General features: G+C 56.6%; 1 protein-coding gene across 1 annotated transcript; it reads right to left on the bottom strand.

Moving 5' to 3' along the window:
• Positions 1 to 15629: 15629 nt before the first annotated feature.
• LOC120388326 (galactoside alpha-(1,2)-fucosyltransferase 2-like) lies at positions 15630 to 20936 on the bottom strand. Its single transcript, XM_039510100.1, has 2 exons — positions 20711 to 20936; positions 15630 to 16780 (listed from the first exon to the last, which is right to left on the bottom strand). Exon 2 carries the CDS (start codon positions 16743 to 16745, stop codon positions 15747 to 15749), a length of 999 nt encoding a protein of 332 aa, XP_039366034.1. The 5' UTR covers positions 16746 to 16780; positions 20711 to 20936; the 3' UTR covers positions 15630 to 15746.
• Positions 20937 to 21150: the final 214 nt, after the last annotated feature.

Consider the following 21150-nt stretch of genomic DNA (forward strand, 5'->3'; position numbering starts at 1 on the left):
ACTTCAACCTCCCTGGCCACTCTATAGCAGATCTTAAGGTGGCCATCCTGCAGCAAAAAAACGTCAGGACCAGACTTCAAAGAGAAACTGCTGAGCTCCAATTCATCTGCAAATTTGACACCATCAGCTCAGGATTAAACAAAGACTGTGAATGGTTTGCCAACTACAGAACCAGTTTCTCCTCCCTTGGTTTTCACACCTCAACTGCTAGAACAGGGCCTCATCCTCCCTGATTGAACTAACCTCGTTATCTCCAGCCTGCTTCTTGCTTGCATATATATACCTGCCTCTGGAAATTTCCACTACATGCATCCGACGAAGTGGGTATTCACCCACGAAAGCTCATGCTCCAAAACGTCTGTTAGTCTATAAGGTGCCACAGGACTCTTTGCTGCTTTTTTAGGAATTAGATCAGGCACAGAAAGAACTCGTTGGTCAGGAAAACGTTTCTCAAGAGCAGATTAAAGTGGATGGTCGGGTTGAATCATAGACTTAAGGTCAGCAGGGACCAGCACAACGCAGGCCACAGAATCTCACCCACCCACTCCTGGAACAAACCCCTGACCTGTGTCTGAGTTACTGAAGTCCTCAAATCATGGTTTAAAGACCACAAGGTGCAGAGAATCATAAGAACATAAGAAAGGCCGTACCGGGTCAGACCAAAGGTCCATCCAGCCCAGTATCTGTCTACTGACAGTGGCCAATGCCAGGTGCCCCAGAGGGAGTGAACCTAACAGGCAATGATCAGGTGATCTCTCTCCTGCCATCCATCTCCATCCTCTGACGAACAGAGGCTAGGGACACCATTCCTTACCCATCCTGGTTAATAGCCATTTATGGACTTAGCCACCATGAATTTATCCAGTTCCCTTTTAAACATTGTTATAGTCCTAGCCTTCACAACCTCCTCAGGTAAGGAGTTCCACAAGTTGACTGTGCGCTGCGTGAAGAAGAACTTCCTTTTATTTGTTTTAAACCTGCTGCCTATTAACTTCATTTGGTGACCCCTAGTTCTCGTATTATGGGAATAAGTAAATAACTTTTCCTTATCCACTTTCTCAACATCACTCATGATTTTATAGACCTCTATCATGTCCCCCCTTCGCCTCCTCTTTTCCAAGCTGAAAAGTCCCGGCCTCTTTAATCTTTCCTCGTATGGGACCCTCTCCAAACCCCTAATCATTTTAGTTGCCCTTTTCTGAACCTTTTCTAGTGCTGGAATATCTTTTTTGAGGTGAGGAGACCACGTCTGTACACAGTATTCAAGATGTGGGCGTACCATGGATTTAATCCTCCCGCAAGTGACCCGTGCCCCACGCTGCAGAGGAAGGCGAAAAACCTCCAGGGCCTCTGCCAATCTGCCCTGGAGGAAAATTCCTTCCCGACCCCAAATATGGCGATCAGTTAAACCCTGAGCATGTGGGCAAGACGCACCCGCCAGCACCCGGGAAAGAATTCTCTGTCGTGACTCAGCTCCCAATTAATTGCCAAAATCAGGCTGTCCCATCAGACCATCCCCTCCATAAACATATCAAGCTCAGTGTTGAAGCCAGGTACGTCTTTTGCGCCCACTGCTCCCCTTGGAAGGCTGTTCCAGAACTTCACTCCTCCAGCCGAAGCCCGAGCTGAGGAAGGAGAGGGCAGGTTTTTGGCGGGTGATGGATTGGTGGCTCGTACAGCTTGTGAAAGTGAACCTGGAAAAGGGAAACTGCCATTTGCTGGAAGCGGCTCAGTGTGGGGAGCAGGGGTGGAGGCTGACAGGTAATAACCTCCCGTGCCCCTGCACTTTGCGACCCCCCTGGCCTGGGCAGCCCTGTGGGCCGCTGCTTTTCCAGGAGAGTGGACGGGGCGTGTCCCTAGACCTGACCGGCGCGGAGAAGCGGGACACTGCAGGGAAGGTGCCCGTGCCCGTCGGGGGTATTGACTTGCCCATGGTGGGAGCTGCCCGAGGCCTGGTCTGCGCTGGGGTTGTGGGTCGATGTACTTAGACCCACTCACCGCGGCGGCCTCACGGCGGCGGGGAGTGTAGACATAGGGTGACCCAGACAGCAAGTGTGAAAAATCGGGACAGGGGGTGGGGGGTAATAGGAGCCTAGATACGAGACAGACCCAAAAATCAGGACTGTCCCTAGGACATCGGGACATCTGGTCACCCTAGGTAGACGTAGGGAGACCAGATGTCCGAATTGTGTAGGGACAGTCCCGATTTCTGGGTCTTTTTCTTATCGAGGCTCCTATTACCCCCCACCCCCTGTCCCGATTTTTCACACTTGCTGTCCGGCCGCCCTAGGTAGACGTACCCTCAGTCTCCCAGAAGCAGTTGTCTGTGAGTGCTGGGACAAGAGAAAGCCGTGTGTAAAGGAGAAGGTGTCTCCGGCTCTTTGTCTGTGGAGCAGACAGAAGGTGCCTTTCCGCCGGCGATGGTGCAGTCAGGGCCGTCCTTAGGCATCGGCAACAGAGGCAGCTGCGTAGGGCACCTGAAAATCTGGGGCACCACTGGGTCTATCCCTGTTCTGACCCTTCCTGCAGGCTCCCACAGCCGGCTGCTGCAGCCTGGCGGGTCTTCCTTGGGAGGGGATCTAGTGGTTAAAAGTGGAAAAGCCTCCAGCCTGCCGGACCTATTAGCACAACGTTGAAACTGTTCAGGAGCCGTTCAAGGGGTGATGAAGCCATTTAAGAGGCATTTGCCAACCTGGCAGGTTTCCGAGCGGTAGCCCTGTTAGTCTGTATCAGCAAAAACACCTTGTGGCACCTTAGAGACTCACACATTTATTTGGGCAGAAGCTTTCGTGGGCTAGAACCCACGTCGGATGCCCACGACAGCTTATGCCCAAATGCATTTTTATACGGTCAGTTTCTGACTTTACTGACAAAACCAGTTGTGCATTAGTGTACTATTTAGGCAGAACATGTCCGTCTGCAGGACCTTTGTTTAAAATTTGCTTTAAAAATCTTTCATGAGCGAGCTGGTGAAGATTATAAAATCACATCTCCAAAAAATCCTTGCATAGACTTTTAGATGCACCATCATCTTTGGCCGTAAATGTTTGGATCTTCGGACGTACAGTTTTTTTAAATAAATCCTTCAGAAGACCCCCCCCCACTTAGCTAAAATACACATTTTATAGTAAAAAAAATGTGCTTCTAAGTCTTCCTGTCCTTTCTGTCCATCCCTTCGCCCCCTCTCCCCCCACCCCCCAATGAAGAGAGCCCTTAAAGAGAGCCCTTCCCTTCCAGATAGCTGGACAAAGTGTCTCCCTTTCTTTACTTCTGACTCTCCCATGAACTAGTTTTAAGAGAACCCGCCAGCAAAATCAGGACCTTAGTAAGATCTAAAATCCTTTGTTACGCCTAAACTCTTTGGAAACATATTTTTTAAAGCAGCAAAGAATCCTGGTGCACCTTGCATCCGACGAAGTGGGTATTCACCCACGAAAGCTCATGCTGCAAAACGTCTGTTAGTCTATAAGGTGCCACAGGATTCTTTGCTGCTTTTACAGATCCAGACTAACACGGCTCCCCCTCTGATATTTTTTAAAATTGGTGAAATTTCCTAAACGTGTGTATTGTCACGGAGCTCACAAACAATAAATCAGTGTTCCCTTTTTCTCAGAGCACTGAACATCGTTACGAATGCACCAAACCTCTGCGACTGATTCATTTAAAATAATGTCTGGTTCAGGGAGTTAAATATGTAGCGATCTGGAATGAGTACATTTAAGAGTACATCTAAAATATAAATTCAGCTTAGAAATACTGATGAAGAAGATGTAGAACAGAGAAGATCTGCATCATGTATTCCATTTATGTAGGGTTGTATTCGGCAGGACGGCTGACTCACCCCCTCACTACAAAGTTTTTGCAAATAAATGTCTGACAAACTTCCGGGCATATCAAAAAACCTGCGACTGACATTTTTTTATTCCCAAGTTTCGTGCTTTTGATTAGGTACCTTCTGCACGTCCATTCTGCGGGAGGGAGAGGGTACAGGGGGCTCTTTGGGGAACTGCGACTCTCCACCACCGTGAGGCGGGCCGGGCGTCTTGTTATCCTTTGCTGACTCGTCCCTCCTCCCCCTTCCCCACCGGGCTGCAAGCTCCGGCTGCCGTCGGGCATAGAGGCACCAGTTTAATAATACTGCGTCGGGCCCCATAAATCCTAAGGACGGCCCTGAGCGCAGTTGTCTCAGAGCTGGTTCTCGATTCAATGGTCCTGAGCTTGTGTCTGCTGGGGAGCACGGCCCTGCACCTAGGTTGCATCCAGGGGTTCTCAAACTGGGGGTCGGGACCCCTCAGGGGGTGGCGAGGTTACTACATGGGGGGGTCACGAGCTGCCACCCTCCACCCCAAACCCCGCTTTGCCGCCAGCATTTATAATGGCATTCAATATATAAACACGTGTTTTTAATGCGTAAGTGGGGGGGTCGCAATCAGAGGCTTGGGGTCTGGCGACACTTACAAATCTGCAGCGCTGGTCGTCCAGCTGTGCAGGGCCAGCGCTGGTGTGTGGCCACCCTCACAGCTACCAGCGCTGCCGTGTGGCCGCATTTGCAGCGCTGTTGGGCGTGCTGCATTATGGGCAGCTATCCCAGCATTCAAGTGGCAGCAACGTGCTTTTCAAAAGAGGGGGGTGTGCGGCAGTGTGACAGGGACCGGGGCGGGGGGGGAGAGAGAGTGGATTTTTGGAACTGACACTGCAAAATCAGAACATTTTCCCACCCCCTTACTGTTAACTGCAAACAGCCTGGATCCAACATACTCTCTTTCCCCCCTCCCCCACGTTTCTCTCAAGCAAAGCAAACACACAACCCCTGTGAATGACTCCTTTTCTCGCTGCCCGTCAAGCAAAACGCAAACACTCAACCCCTGTGAATCCCGCAGGGAGGAGGATCTCATGTGATTGTTCACAGATTGATCCCAGCAAACAGGAGCTGGGTTCACAACAAAACAAAGAGAGGTTGCGTAACAAAACAAAGGGAGTAATTTAGTTAAAAGCATGCTGGGATACACCCGTATACCCTGGAGGCCAATAACAGCGCTGGCGTGTGGCCACACTTGATGACCAGCGCTGCAATCCTTATTCCCCATGCTGAGGGAGGTGTACGGCCAGCGCTGCAGCCAGGGAGTTGCAGCGCTGGAAGTGCCCTGCAGGTGCGGCCACTTACTAATTGCAGCGCTGGGAAGCCTCCACCGGCGCTGCAACTCGCAAGCGTGGCCATGCCCTGTGCTGTGTGAAAGGGGGTCACCGGTACGAACGCCGGAGAACCCCTGAGTTAGTGTCTATGCAAAATCCCACACACCAGGCAATTCTGGTGCGTGTATTTTGCCCGTTGCTAATGTGCGGCTGGAAAAGGGTGTAGCAACTGGATCTAATCAGGGCGATCTCCTAGCCAGGGCACAGGAAGCGCAGCAGGGCAATTAGATCGTATCGACTGACAGTTTAACAACTTGTAGCAAGGAGGGGAAAGTTCCTGAGCTTGTGTGTGGTAAAAGAAGGAGACTGCGCCCGACCTTTTATCGAGTGAGTTTGTGTGAAAGGGGGTTGGGTAGGAACCCGCCTGATGGGCCAGAGGTGATCCTGGGTGTGAGTAAGACTCAGAGACTCTGTTGTTGCTCAGGGAACTGTTCCTTTAGACCAGGAGTAGGCAGCCTATGGCACGGGTGCCGAAGGCGGCACGCGAGCTGATTCTCAGCGGCACTCACGCTGCCCGGGTCCTGGCCACCGCTCCGGGGGGGGCTCTGCATTTTCATTTAATTTTAAATGAAGCTTTTTAAACATTTTTAAAACCCTGATTTACTTTCCATCCAACAATAGTTTAGTTCTGTATCATAGACTTACAGAAAGAGACCTTCGAAAAACGTTCACATGTATGACCGGCACGCGAACCCTTAAGTCAGAGTGAATGAATGAAGACTCGGCCCAGCACTTCCGAAAGGCTGCCGACCCCTGCTTTAGAGCGAGCAGGGGCGGCTCCAGGCCCCAGCACGCTGAGCGCGCGCTTGGGGTGGCATGCCGCGGGGGGCGCTCTGCCGGTCGCCGGGAGGGCGGCAGGCGGCTCTGGTGGACCTCCCGCAGGTGTGCCGGAGCTGCGGACCCTCCGCAGGCACGTCTGCGGGAGGTCCACCGGAGCTGCGGACCAGCGGACCCTCCGCAGGCACGTCTGCGGGAGGTCCACCAGAGCTGCGGGACCGGCTTAGAGAAGCTCCTAGTGGAAGGAGTCCTCACGGTGACCTCTGCAAGCCGCTTGCTGCAGCTGAAGGGGGCGGAAGTGGTTTAATCAAGAAAGTTTCAAGTTCCTCCCAGCTACAAATGTTCTGGTGTGAAGGGATCCACTGACTTTCCTTTCGAAAGATCCACTGTGGCTAGTTCGGAGAAGGTCTCAGATGGATTCAAAGCTGTTCAGGGATTTAAACAGTCCTGTGACCAAGTGGCTGGGTTTGGCCAGCTTGTTGGGACAGGAATGTCTCCATGCTGATTGTGTGAGTGAGCAGGGTGTGCTGCAGGCTCTGAGGACAGATTTGGTTCCTGGTGTTTCAGAGCAGATCAGTTTTATGGCTGGGTGCTTATGGAAGCAGGGGAGAGCAAGCTGTGGATTTGTGTGGTATTTCTTTAAGACAAAGTTCGGCTTTGGAACTGGTAGCAGCTAGGAATTTAAAAGCTCATGTTTGTGTCATGCAAATTATCTAACTGAATGGGGAAGGAGAGATGTGCCAATAGCTGGTAGCAGGGGAGGGCACACCCAGTCAGCTGGCGAATTCTGTTCAGCAAGAGAAATCCGGGTTTGATTCTTCAGAAGAAGGAGGAAAGAGAGAACTTCCTTTTGCAAAGAGAAACCACAGGGTTAACCCTAAAATGCCCCAACCCCCAGTGGTATCGGGCCAAAGCTGTGGCACGACAAACACAGCGGCAGATGGACGCTTGCAATGGATTTGTCGTTGTTGCTAATGGGGGGGGGGGGTTGTAACTAATGTGTTGCTATTCCCCACAACTGTACAAGGAGCCGAAGCTTTTGGGGAAAAAACCCCCTTGAACATGTTAAAAGGAATTCGTGAGAACACACTGTACGTGAAAAGGCCTTGTAATGCTGATGTTGCACGGTTAACGCCTGTAAAAAGTCTGGGAACTTTTCACAGGGGAAAAGCCGTTCCAGACCTGATGTGCTGTATGAACAGGGAAACTGAGGCACGCTGCCACGTTGCTTTCCCGGCTAAATGCCAAGATTCCTGTACTATGGACAACATTAATATCTACACTGACCTGATGTTAATTGGGTTCCAAACATTTGCCAGAGCTTGTGTGGATCAAGTAGCTCTGTTCCTTAGCTCTTGGCAAGGTCACACGAGACATACGGGAACCGTGCAGCAAGAGCAGATCCCATCCACTGTCGTGCTAACCAACCGTTACCTTGGGTTTGTAAAGAGATTCAATATGTTATTGAACGTGACTTTGCTAAACCATTTCTGTGATACGCGGATACGGCTGCTAACCCAGGACTAGCTGTAGCGAGACAGAACCCAGGATGGGGGGCTCTCGGGCTGCAGGCAGTGATGTCTGTGTCATCCCTTCCTGCAGCAATTTCACGCTTGGGGCGGGGGGTGGGTGACGTTACGAGTGTGATATAATATTTCATTGAAAGGTGACAGGGCCCGAAAGAGTTAATGAACTCACAGGCTGAGCTGGCCCATGGCGGAACTGTAGGGGCCGGTTAGGAAGATCTGTAAATGAACAGAGCTTTGAAATGGAAACCTGCACTGTTAGAGGTAGAAGGTGCAAGCAAGTGGTGGAATGAGAAGGGGAGCTGTTTGCTCGGGGCTTGGGGTGCCAGCAAACAAGGTTCATCTATTGCTATCGCTTGGATTCAACTATCGAAAACGGAACAGGAACCTTTAGGAAGACACTTGAGGGGAACTTGCATTATTGTCGCTGTCTCCTGGAAGGTTGCGGTAACCGGCATCCGAGCTGGGTAATGGGTAAATTCCCCTGTGCTAATTGCCGGGATGTTTGGGAGAAGGCGAGCTGAGCCGCTTGTTTTCTCAGGCCGAAAGGCTGCTGGAACCGTCTAAAAACCCTGGGACAGGATCCTGCTTCGTCTCAGATCCGCTTTGGGTTTCAAGAGGGGGAAACCTTAAGCCACAAGGATTGAGATCCCCAGTCACCCTGAATACGGACGCTGGACTGTAACAGGGATCGGTTCTGGTTATGCTGGTTCTGGTTATGCTGCCTGGGTGCGCGTCTCATTTTTGTATTTAAAGTTATAAGTATTGGCTCTGGCCTGTCCGTATTTCAAACTTGGGCTCCGCTTCCGGGTGACACCCCGGACAAGTCGGTGTCAGCTCTGCCCAGCCTGTGGGATGGCCCATTAAAGACCATCAGCTACACAATCGACCCATGGAGAGAAGGCAGATACGCCTTGTGACTCAGCAAGGCAGGCAGGGACCTGCCTCTGGACAGAACACTGAGGTTTTTCCACCCCATGTGATGGGCAGCTTGTCTTTGGGCCAAAGAAAGCAGAGAGACCCCATGACAAGAGACTATGAAAAGCTGCTGCAGCTCCTCCATCTGGTCTTCAATCCTGCTTCTTACCTCTGGAGGGACTTTGCTACAAACAGAAGCTCTGCACAAAGGACCGAATGACCCATCCCAGCTGGGGATGTTCTCCAGAGACTTGATTTGAACCTGCAGTTTCTTCCATCACTGCTACAAGCCTGAACCAAGAACTGTGCCATGACTGTATGGAACTGATTCCATGTAACCAATTCTAGCTCGCCTCTGTATTTCTTCCTTTTTACAAATAAACCTGTAGATTCTAAACGATTGGCAACAGTGTGATTTGGGGGTAAGATCTGACTTGTACATTGACCTGGGTCTGGGTCCTTTGGGATCGAGAGAACCTTTTTTCTTCTACTGAGGTGTTGGTTTTCATAACCATTTGTCCCCATAACGAGTGGCCCTGGTGGTGATACTGGGAAACTGGAGTGTCTGAGGGAATTGCTTGTGTGATTTATGGTTAGCCGGTGAGGTGAGACCAAAGTCCTCTCTGGCTGGCTGGTTTGGTTTGCCGTGGTGTGCGAAGGAACCCCAGCCTTGGGCTGTGACTTTAAGACATTTGTCCTGAATTGGCACCCTCAGCTGGGTCCCACCAGAACCAGCATCGTTCCAGATGGGGGATGGGAGGATGGATGGGGAGAAGGGTAGATGGGGGATGGGAGGATGGGGAGAAGGGTAGATGGGGGAACAGGTGTTTGGACGGATGGGGAGATAGGTGGATGGACGGATGGGGTGGAAGCGGGGATGGGAGGATGGACGGGTCGGGAGACGTGCACGAAGAGGAATCAGGATGGATTAGTGGGTGGGTGGGTTATTTAAAGAGTTCGGTGTTGGGCTGGGCGGACGGACGGCTGGAGGGGTCGGTATCTTTGGTCTGAGAGAGGTCAGGACATTTCTAGGCAGGGAATCTCCCCCCTTCTTACCTTGGTGAGGTGGGTTTTGGGTCCCGGCGCCAGCGGCGGCCGCTCCCGTCTGCTCCTATTCGGTTTCCCCCGGACGGCTCCGTCTCTGACTGACGCTGCCTCACTCATTTATTTCCTCTTCGACTTTTATTGGCGCTTAAAGATTAATCCAGCTGCTGCCGGGCCTGACTCACCCTTTCTTGCTCCACCCACCTCCCCGGCACATGCCCCAGGGCACACCGTGGGGGTTGCCACGGCAGGCCAGGAGGGTGGGAGTGGGGCCCAGCATGAAATAAGGAACCAGGACACCTGGGCTCGCTCCGTGGCTCGGGGAGGGGAGTGGGGTCTAGTGGTTAGAGCAGGGGTGGGGGGCTGGGAGGCAGGACTCCTGGGTTCTCTCCCCGGCTCTGGGACAGATTTTCACTGGATGTTTGGACGTTGAGGCCGGCGCTGACCGACCCACGGCAGACGCTGGTCCCCGACACACAGTGCCGTCGAAGGGCCGATTCAGACGGTTCCTGTTATTTACTGGGGCATCGCTCCAGGACCGGCTCTTTCGCGCGGGGTCCGTGGCGGCTTCGTGGCCGATGGCTTCAGACTAAACTGCTGTGTGGGCCAAAGGGGGCCTGGTCTCGGGGGGGGGCTGCGATTTCCGGGGGTGCAAAAGGGAGTTGGGGGCAGGACGAACCGGTGGGAAAGCGGCCTGGGGCAGGATTAAAAGTGAGTCCAGGGACCCATCTTGTGCGATGCAGCCCAGCGCCCCCTAGCGCCGCCCTGGGGCATTGGGGCCAGACCTGACTGCCGGGGGAGAGCCCCCCCGCTGAGCCCCCCCCACTCTCCCCAGCCCAGCGCCCCTGCTGAACCCCCACCCTGCTCCCCGCAGCCCAGCGCCCCCTGCTGAGCCCCCCACCCCGCTCCCCGCAGCCCAGCACCCCCTGCTGAGCCCTGTCACAGAGTCCCCGGGCGACACTCGGGAACTGCTCCGTACGAAGCCAGGCAGGACTCTGGGGAGCCTCCTCTCCCTGGGAGCAGCCTGTCTCCAGGGCAAGGAGCTCACACGGCTTCACCTCCTGGGTCTGACCCCAGAGCATTCAGCATCATCTGCCCCCCGTGCAGCGAGTCTGTCGGGAGGGGGGGCTGGGGGAGCCAGAGGTCCCTGCACCCCAACTCCGCAGCCAGACGTGACTCTCAGCCGGCCGGTAACACAGACGGTTTATTAGCCGACAGGAACAGCCCAAACCAGAGCTTGTAGGTACAGAGAACAGAACCCCTCAGGCAGGTCCAGCTTGGGGCAGAGAGGCCAGAGCGGGGGGGGGCGGGACCCCTCAGGGGGTCATGAGGTCATTACATGGGAGGGTCGTGAGCTGTCAACCTCCACCCCAAACTCCGCTTGCTTCCAGCATTTATAATGGTGGTTAAATATATTGAACAGTGTTAATTGATGGGGGGGGGGGGGGTATCCCTCAGAGGCTTGCGATGTGAACGGGGTCACCAGTAAAAAAGTTTGAGACTCACTGCTGTAACCTGAGCCGGGGGGGGGGGGGTTGGGCCCGGCGACACCCGGACAAAGGTGTCACCTGGCCCAACCCTCCCCCTCCTGGCTCAGGTTACAGGCTCAGGGATCCTCCCTCAAGTGAAGTCACCCCCCTGCCAGCCCATCCCCCATGCAGACAGGCCCAGCACAACTGGCCGACATTCCCAGGTCAGTCCGCCCCGCTCCCTGCGCCCTCACAGGGGAAACTGAGGCACCCACACAGTATTCAGAGAAAACTTTAAGAACATTCCCACAAGCCCCCTGCCCCGCTCCCTGCAGCCCAGCGCCCCCTGGTGCTGCAATCTGGCAGCCCTGACCCCTAGGGGAGAGCGCCCCTTGCTGGGATCCCCCTCTCCCTGCACCCCAGCGTGCTGCCGCCTCCGCAGTGTCCCAGGCCCTCGGCTGCGCGGGGAGGAGAGCGACAGGCCGACGGCCTGGGGGAGCCCAGGGAGCTGAGAGCTGCCTGTGAGCAGATCCTGGGCTTTGTAACGGCTGGAGCCTGGAGATCGAGAGATGGGGTGTATGGGGCTAGCTGGGGGGCTATGGGGCTAGCTGGGGGTATGGGGGGCTATGGGGTTTTGGGGGGCTATGGGGGTAGCTGGGGGTGTATGGGGTTTTGGGGGGCTATGGAGGTAGCTAACTGGGAGCTATGGCGGTATGTGGGGGGCTATGGGGTAGCAAGATGACAGATGACTGCAGGGGGTGGAGCTGGGTAGAGCTTGGTCACTTTGGCCACTAGGGGTCAGTGTCCCCCCCTCCATGGGATCCCCAGCCAAGGTTACCAGCTGGAGTGTCCTGAGCTCAGACCACCCCCCTCCCCCCCGGGGGGTCAATCTCGGCTCACTCCCACTAGGGGTGGGAAAAGGGGTCAGGACTGGGCTGGGCTAGCAGGGGCTGCGGGTCGGGAGTGAGGGGCACCGGCAGGGCTGGGGGGAGCCCAGGGCTGGGCTAGCAGGGGCTGCGGGTCGGGAGTGAGGGGCACCAGCAGAGCTGGGGGGGGCAGGGCTGGGCTAGCAGGGGCTGTGGGTCTGGAGTGAGTGCAGAGCCCCTATGGGCACATGAGGCCCAGCTGCAGCCCTGGCCAGCTGGGTGATGCTCAAATCCTCCCCCGCCAGCCGCAGGTGACGGGATCCTTCCTTCGCCCCTAGCGCCGCCCTGGGGGCCAGCCCTGCCTGCCAGGGGAGAGCACCCCCCGCTGGGACCCCTGCAGCCCAGAGCCCCCTCGTGCCGCCCCAGGTCTGAGCATGGCCCCATCCCCCCCTCCCCGCCTGCAGCCACCCCCCACGTCACCCCCCGCAGCCCTTTGCCACCTGGAAATAGATCAGCTTGGAGTTTCCGGGACCCGTCTGTCCGTCCGCTGGGCCCTGGCCAGAGGGTGTGAGCGGGGACTGGCTGGCTCAGGGGGGCAGCAAATGGGGCACGAGGCTTTTCCTTTGCCGGCTGCACTTGTTCAGCCCCCGGTTCTCCGCTCTCCCAGTGCCCCCCCCCCAGAATGGGGAGAGAAGCCAGGACCCCTGGCCTGTGCTCTGAGTGTGTCCCGGCACTGGGAGCCCATGTTGGGGGGGGAGGTGGGGGCGAGGACATGGCTCCCCGGAGGGGTTCTGAGCCTGGCCAGCTCAACACTGAGCGATTTTCTTTGTCTCTTGTAACAAAACCACATTCGCAAAACAGCTCAGAGTCCTCGTCCTCCTGGCCAACCTCCACCGCCCCGGGCCAGCATCCCTGGTCGCCTGAACTCACCACTGGAACTGGGCCGAGAACCCAGGCGTCCTGGCTCCCAGCCCCCCCGTTCCAATCACTAGACACCACTCTCCTCCCAGAGCCAGGGAGAGAACCCAGGCGTCCTGGCTCCCCGCCCCCTGTCACGGAGTGTGGGGGAGTCCAGCCCTGCACCCCTCTTCCTGGACTCCCAGTGACTCTCAGCCAGCCAGTAAAACAGAAGGTTTATTGAACAACAGGAACACAGGATACAGCCCAGCTCGTGTCCAGAGCCAGGACCCCTCGATCTGGCCCTTCTGGGGGGTTCAGGGTGCTTGGATCCCAGCCTAGGATCCCCTGAAAACCCACCACCCAGTTCCCCAACCGAAGACTGACTCCACCCTCCCCCTCCGCCCCTTTCCTTTGTCCAGCTCCTGGGCAGAGGTGTCACCTCCCCTCCCCCAGGCCTAGCTCATGTTACTGCTGAATACCTGCATCTCACCTAAAATCCTCCCTGCTCTCCCCTCCCCCACATAGACAGTCCCTACTCCACCACACACCCCGCCCCCCCCCCGTTCCAATCACTAGACACCACTCCCCTCCCAGAGCCAGGGAGAGAACCCAGGAGTCCTGGCTCCCAGCCCTCCCAGCTCTAACCACTAGACCCCACTCCCCTCTCAGAGCCAGGGAGAGAACCCAGGAGTCCTGGCTCCCAGCCCTCCCAGCTCTAACAACTAGACCCCACTCCCCTCTCAGAGCCAGGGAAAGAACCCAGGAGTCCTGGCTCCCAGCCCCCCTGTTCCAATCACTAGACCCCACTCCCCTCCCAGAGCCAGGGAAAGAACCCAGGAGTCCTGGCTCCCAGCCCCCCCTGTTCTAACCACTAGGCCCCCAGGGGCGGCTCTAGGCACCAGAAAACGAGCAGGTGCCTGGGGTGGCAGATGACCGGGTGCGGGGGCGGCATGACGCTGGGGCCCTGGCTCCGAGCTGAGGCCGTGTCCCGGGCTGGCTCCCGGCCGCCCTGTTGTTCTCTGAGCGGCTGCCACCCGGGGCTGTGCGGCGGGGCGGGGGGAGCCGGCTCAGGGGGGACGTGGCCCCGTCACTCTCCCGCGGGCAGCCCCCAGCCCCCCTCAGGCGGGAGCCCGGTCGTGGAGCGCAGGGGCTGGCGGTGGAACACGGCGGCTGGGCGAGCCGCTCCTCCAGCGCCGGCTGGGGCTCCGCCTCGGCTTGTCGCCGCCTCCTGCCCGGGGTGGGGAGCGGCAGCCTGGGCTGAGCCAAACTCAGTGCCACCTGCGGGTGGCTGGCGGGGGTCCCGGGGAGCTGCCCTGCGATCACCAGCCGCCGGCTGCTCTGCGCCAGGAACCCCGCAGCCGCCCCAGCTCGCGCCGCGTGAGAGCCACAGGCGGTGCCCCCTGCCCGGCGGGCTCTGTCCCCGGCCGCGCCACGGGGTGACCCCCCCCCCGGGCCTCTGGGGTGTGGCTGCCCCTAGGCCAGGCTCCCCGGGGTCCGCTGCCCCTAGGCCAGGGTGGGAGCCAGGCCGCAGCCCGGCTCTCAGAGCCACCTCCCCGCGCTGCACAGCAAGACGTGGGACCGTGGGCAGGGCTGCGACGGCCATTTCAGACTGGGATCGGGGCCGGGGAGCGGAGGTGCCTGTGCCCTGGCTGGAGGGACCGGGCTGCCCCCCCCCCCAAGCGCCCGCTGCTTGCTCCTGCCGGAGTCCTGACACCCCTGCTCTAACCACTAGACCCCACTCCCCTCCCAGAGCCAGGGAGAGAACCCAGGAGTCCTGACACCCCTGCTCTAACCACTAGCCTCCACTCCCCTCCCAGAGCCAGGGAGAGAACCCAGGAGTCCTGGCGACCGGCCCCCCCCCCGCTCTAACCACTAGACCCCACTCCCCTCCCAGAGCCAGGGAGAGAACCCAGGAGTCCTGACACCCAGCCCCCCCCTGCTCTAACCACTAGACCCCACTCCCTTCCCAGAGCCAGGGAGAGAACCCAGGAGTCCTGGCTCCCCCCTTCCCCGGGCTAAGCAATGGACCTGTTGTACTTAAAGTCCTGCACCGGATCTTTTCAGGGGCAATAAGGCAAAACACCACATTTATTAGTAATACACGGATTCATTAACACCGTATCATATGCAGATGAGCTATATCTATATGTTACACTCATGCACACACACGCACACGCCATCTTGTTGTTACCAACTAGTTCCTCCCCCTAACTGCCCTGGCCGGGTGAGTTAGATGGGGCAGGGGGTGGCGCCGGGCTTCTGCCGCTCCAGCTCGATGCGCCTGTGTTGACAAGACGAGACCCGGGGTCCTCTGCAAGACCCCTCCCATTCACAGCGGCTCCCGTCTCTCGCAAATCTGCACCAGATGCAAAATCTTGTGTCTGTGGCCGTGGGTCCTTTGTGCTGCTTCCTTCTGGGGGGGTGTCCCAATGCTGCACAGAGGCTGGGCCCAGAGGAAGGTGCTGGCTTCTAACCCTGAGGCCGTCAGTGTGGCTGCTCCTCTCTAACGCGCCCACCTGACCCCTTTTACTGTCCTCGGGTCTGGCTCCCAGCCCCTCTCCAAGGGGTGCGGCTGTCTGGAGGTGCTGCCTTCCCCGTCACACCTCGATCTTCCATAGACCAAGGCTCATCAATACAAGATTTCTATAGGAGGCTTTGATACAAAGTCTCATGAAAACAGAGGTCACACGCGGGTAGACCCACGACAAGGTTATATGAAGCGGCACAATGTAAAGTCATATGACAATTATCAGAGATTTATCTACAGACCCCATACCCCTCCCAGAGCCAGGGAGAGAACCCAGGAGTCCTGGCTCCCACCCCCTCCCAGAGACAGGGACAGAACCCAGGCGTCCTGACTCCTCCCCCCTCTAACCAGTGGACCCCACTCCCCTTCCAGAGCCAGGGAGAGAACCCAGGAGTCCTGGCTCCCAGACTCCATCACTGTGAAGATTCCCAGCATTGATGTAGGTCACTGGCTCGGGGATTCCAGGTGTCCAGTCCTGGGCAGATCGGCCACGCGACAGTGGGTGGATCCCATCGGCTTAGCTCCTTTAGCCAGAATTCCCGCTCCACAGCGGGGAGAGATCGGCGTTGATCCCGATCCACTGGGGCAGGAAGGCGGCCGCAGGCTTGAATATCTCAAGGAAGGGAGAGTCGGGGAGGGTGTAGTTGGCCAAGTAGACGGTCTCCCCCCCAGCCAGGTAACCGGCCCAGATGCCGAGGGTCCCGATGGTCATGACCGTGTGGTTGCAATGGACCAAGAGAGCAAAGTCCCTCCCCGGCGACGACTCCTTCCCGTCCCCCGAGAAATACACGTCCCCCCGCGAGGCGTCGATGTTCTCCCGGCACCACTCCATCCCGTTGCTGGTCACCACGAAGACCGGCTCCTGGTACTTGGCCCGGAAGTAGCCCATGGCCTTCTCCAGGTAGGCCTTGTCCGCCACCACCCCCTTCCAGACCTGGGGCATCACCCGGACGTAGTCCCCCCTCCGGACGTGGACGCCCACGTAGGTCACGTTCCGGCGCTGCCCACGCAGCCCGGCCAGGTACCGGTTGGCCTCCTCCTTGACGTGGTCGTGGAAGGAGAATTCCTGGAGGATCTCCTGCCGGAGGTGGTGGTAGAAGGTCCCCTCGATGTGCCTGTACTCCTCCGACATCCAGTCGTGGAGCTCATAGTCCTTCCACGGGATGTTCTGGACCATGTCGCTGGAGAGCACGGGCAGGGTGATGCGGAAGAGCGGCGCCAGCTGCTGGTGCATCTCCGGGAGGATGTAGGCCTGGCGCCCGTTCATCTTGGCCAGGGCGTAGAGGGTGGCGTATTCCCCCATCTGGTTCCCCAGGCGCCCAGCAGAGTTAACGGTCCACATGCCCCGCTCCGTGCTGGAAGCAGATGGACTCTGCCTTGGGTCATTGAGCGAGGGGTTCCTCCACCCTAGGATGGGGAACTGGCTGTCCAGGCATAATAAGGCAGAGGCCGTCAGGATAACCAGCAGGCAAAGGGTGATGAAGAGGGATGGCCATAAGGAGACCCAGGAGTCCAGTAGCTTCATGGCACCAAGAAGCAGAGGTCAGGAGAAGTCCTGCCCTGGGGGGAGAGGGAGAAAGAACTTTAGATCCTCATTGATTAGTCTAAGTATCCAAAAGCTTAGTGACCAGCTTCTGCCAGGATAAGAGCATCGGAGGATGGTTGGCGCGATGGGAAGGTGTGCTAGATAGCTGAGGGATGGGAACATGGGGAGACGAGATGGATGGGTGGGATGGTATGGCAGGTACGATGGAAGGATGGATGGGTGGATGGATGGATGGGAAGATAGGGAGGATGGATGGATGGATGGATGAGTGGGAGGGAGGGTAGGTGGATGGATGGATGGATAGGAAGTTAAGAAGGGTAGATAGGTGGATGGATGGATGGATGGATATACCGGTGGGTTGGTGGATGGGAAGCTGGGTGTGTGGACAGATGAGTGAGAAGGGCACTTGGATAGACTGATAGATGAACGGGCAGTTGCGGGGATGACTGGGAAGGTAGGGAGGGTGGATGAATCAATGGGTGAATGGGTGGATGGATTGGTGGATGGATGGGAAGGTAGGTGGGTAGGTGGATGGATGCGTGGATGGAGGGGCGGGAGGTGTGTGGGAAGGTAAGGAAGAGGATGGATGGGTCGGTAGATGGATGGAAAGGTAGGCAGGGTCGATGGATGGGTGGGGGGTGTGTGTGGATGGATGGGTGAGAAGATAGGGAGGGAAGGTTGGTAGGTGGATGGATGGATGGATTCATAGATTCATAGAGTCTAGGACTGGAAGGGACCTTGAGAGGTCATCGAGTCCAGTCCCCTGCCCTCATGGCAGGACCAAATACTGTCTAGAGCATCCCTGATAGACATTTCTCTAACCTGCTCTTAAATATCTCCAGAGATGGAGATTCCACAGCCTCCCTGGGCAATTTATTCCAGTGTTTAACCACCCTGACAGTTAGGAACTTTTGCCTAATGTCCAACCTAAACCTCCCTTGCTGCAGTTTAAGCCCAGTGCTTCTTGTTCTAGCCTTAGAGGCTGAGGTGAACAAGTTTTCTCCCTCCTGCTGATGACACCCTTTTAGATACCTGAAAACTGCTATCATGTCCCCTCTCAGTCTTCTCTTTTCCAAACTAAACAAACCCAATTCTTTCAGCCTTCCTTCGTAGGTCATGTTCTCTAGACCTTTAATCGTTCTTGTTGCTCTTCTCTGGACCCTCTCCAATGTCTCCACCTCTTTCCTGAAATGCGGTGCCCAGAACTGGACACAAGACTCCAGCTGAGGCCTCACCAGCGCAGAGCAGAGCGGAAGAATGACTTCTCGGGTCTTGCTCACAACACACCTGTTAATGCAGCCCAGAGTCACGTTTGCTCTTTTTGCAACAGTATCACACAGCATGGATGCATGGGAAGGTAGGGAGAGTGGATGGGTGAATGGATGGATGGGAGGTGGGTGGGTGGATGGGTGAAAAGAAAGGGAGGGAAGGTAGGAAGATGGATGGATACCACTCGTGACCGTACTGTCATGCAACCCACCAGATGTTTCAAAGCCCGCTGGGCATGGCTGCAGGCACAACTTCCAGATCTCAACCCTGAAATCCCCCATGCTGGATCATTCCAGGTGCATCCACCTCTTATCACAGCTGTGCCAAGCTGCCTGGCTAATCTCGCCAAGCTCCACCCCAACTCCGCCTACCACGGCGAAGGCAGCCGGAGTGTGTGCAGCTCGGAGGAATGCAGGACAAACAGTAGTACATTCTTTTAGACCTTCCTCCGGTCTGTGGCCATCGATCCACAACCCCAACCCTTTATTGTATCCTCCCGTCCATCCATCCACCCATCCACCCCCATATACACCCCCCTGCTAATCTCTCCCTCCACCTCCACCCAGTAACTGCACGCAAACAATGTTAACACAGAGTTCCCATTGCCTGGCAACACCTCGGCCCTTCCAGGATGTGGAGAGAGGCTAAATATCAACCTTTGGAAAACCAAGCAGAGAAGAATTTATGGAGCGCAGGTTTCTGAAAGCAAGGACATGCTGAAATACGGCAAGGGGCAGCCGAGCAAAGCTACCTTCACTCTGACCCCCTGCGGCTGGTAGCAGCCACTGGAAACTGCTCCGGGAGGTGTGGGTAGATAGATGGTTGGGTGTGGGGACAGCTGGATGGGTGGCCAGATAGTTGTGTGGATAGATGGGTCGGTAGATAGATAAAGGGTTGGGTGTGGGTGGATGATGGATGGGTAGACAAATATAGGGTTGGGTATGGGGAAGGATGGATGGATGGATGGATGGGAGGATAGAGGGCTGTGTAGGGGGATGTGTGGGTGGGTGGGCAGATAGAGGGGTGGGTTTGGGGAAAGATGGATGGACAGATGGATCAGCAGAGAGTTAGAGAGTTGGATATGGGGAAGGATAGATAGATAGATAGATAGATAGATAGATAGATAGATAGATAGATAGATAGATAGATAGATAGATAGATAGATAGATAGATAGATAGATGTTCACAGGGATGGGTGGGTGGATGGTAGAGTGTGTAGACAGATAGAGATGGGAAGGTTGGTGTGTGGGAGGATGTGTGGGGAGACCAGGAAAGGGTAGGTATGGGGAAGGATTGCTGGATGGGTGGATGGATGGATGGGGATGAGTGTGTGAGGAGATGGGTGGGTAGATAGATGAAGGGTTTGTATGGGGAAGGATGGAAAGGTGAGTAGACCGTTAAAGGGTTGAGTGTGGGTGGGTGGGTGGATGGATGGGTCGATAGAGGGGTGTGCCGGGGGATGGGTGGGTAGAGAGATAGAGGGTTGGGTATGGGGAAGGATGGATGGACAGGTAGCTAGAGGGGGTGCCGGGGGATGGGTGGGTAAATAGAGGGTTTGTATGGGGAAGGATGTGTGGGTACATAGAGGGTTGTTTATGGGAAGGATGGTTGGGTAGGAGGGTGGGTAGACCAATAATGGGGAAGGATTGGGTGGGTGTGGGATGGATGGCTGGGTGGGTGGATGGATGGAAGGGTAGAGGAGTGTGGGAGGAGATGGGTGTGTGGACAGCTAGAAGGTTCATACAGGGAAGGATGGGTGGGGGGGGGGGGGGTGGGTGGGGGGATGGATGGATGGAAGGGTAGAGGAGTGGGAGGAGATGGGTGTGTGGACAGCTAGAAGGTTCATACAGGGAAGGATGGGTGGGTGTGGGGGGGGTGGGTGGGAGGATGGATGGATGGAAGGGTAGAGGAGTGGGGGAGGAGATGGGTGTGTGGACAGCTAGAAGGTTCATACAGGGAAGGATGGGTGGGTGTGGGGTGGGTGGGTGGGAGGATGGATGGATGGAAGGGTAGAGGAGTGGGGGAGGAGATGGGTGTGTGGACAGCTAGAAGGTTCATACAGGGAAGGATGGGTGGGTGGGTAGAGCGATAAAGGGCTCAGTGGCGGTGGGTGGAGGGATGGATGGAGGACGAGCTAGAGGATGGGGTATGGGGAAGGATGGGTGAATGGACAGGTGCAGAGATAGATATGGAGGTGTGGATGGGGATGGGGGTGGATGGATGGGTGGGTAGATAGATGGAAGTTTGGTTATGGGGAAGAATGGGCGATGGGTGGCTCGAAGGGTAGGAGACTATGTGAGGAGATGGGAGGTAGATAGAGGGCTCAGGTGGGGAGGATGGGTGGGCGGGTGGGTTGACCGATAGATAAAGAGGTGTATGGGGATGGGTGGGTGGATGGATGGGAGAAGGGTTTATGGGGGATGGATGGATGGATGGATGGATGGATGGATGGATGGGGAGAAGGATTGATGGGCGATGGGTGGGTGGACAGATGGGGTGGAAGGGGGGATGGGGGGATGGATGGATCAGGAGACGCACAAGAAGAGAAATTGGGGTGGGTGGGTGGGTGGGTTATTTAAAGAGTTCGGTGTTGGGCTGGGTGGCTGGAGGGGTCGGTATCTTTGGTCTGAGAGAGGTCAGGACATTTCTAGGCAGGGAATCTCCCCCCTTCTTACCTTGGTGAGGTGGGTTTTGGGTCCCGGCGCCAGCGGCGGCCACTCCCGTCTGCTCCTATTCGGTTTTCCCCAGACGGCTCCGTCTCTGACTGACGCTGCCTCACTCATTTATTTCCTCTTCGACTTTTATCGGCACTTAAGATTAATCCAGCTACTCCCAGGCCTGACTCACCCTTTCCTGGTCTGCCACCTCCCCGGCACATGCCCCAGGGCACACCGTGGGGGTTGCCACGCCAGGCCAGGAGGGTGGGGAATGAGGGGGGGGAGTGGGGCCCAGCATGAAATAAGGAACCAGGATACCTGGGCTCGCTCTGTGGCTCGGGGAGGGGAGTGGGGTCTAGTGGTTAGAGCAGGGGTGGGGGGCTGGGAGGCAGGACTCCTGGGTTCTCTCCCTGGCTCTGGGACAGATTTCCACACACACACACCCGCTCCCCACAGCC

This window comes from Mauremys reevesii, linkage group 22 (genome assembly GCF_016161935.1).
Source record: "Mauremys reevesii isolate NIE-2019 linkage group 22, ASM1616193v1, whole genome shotgun sequence".
Taxonomy (NCBI): Eukaryota; Metazoa; Chordata; order Testudines; family Geoemydidae; genus Mauremys; species Mauremys reevesii.

Bases quoted from the DNA above. Each gene is read 5' to 3' on its own strand.
- LOC120388326 (XM_039510100.1), bottom strand. From the start codon at position 16,745: ATGAAGCTACTGGACTCCTGGGTCTCCTTATGGCCATCCCTCTTCATC.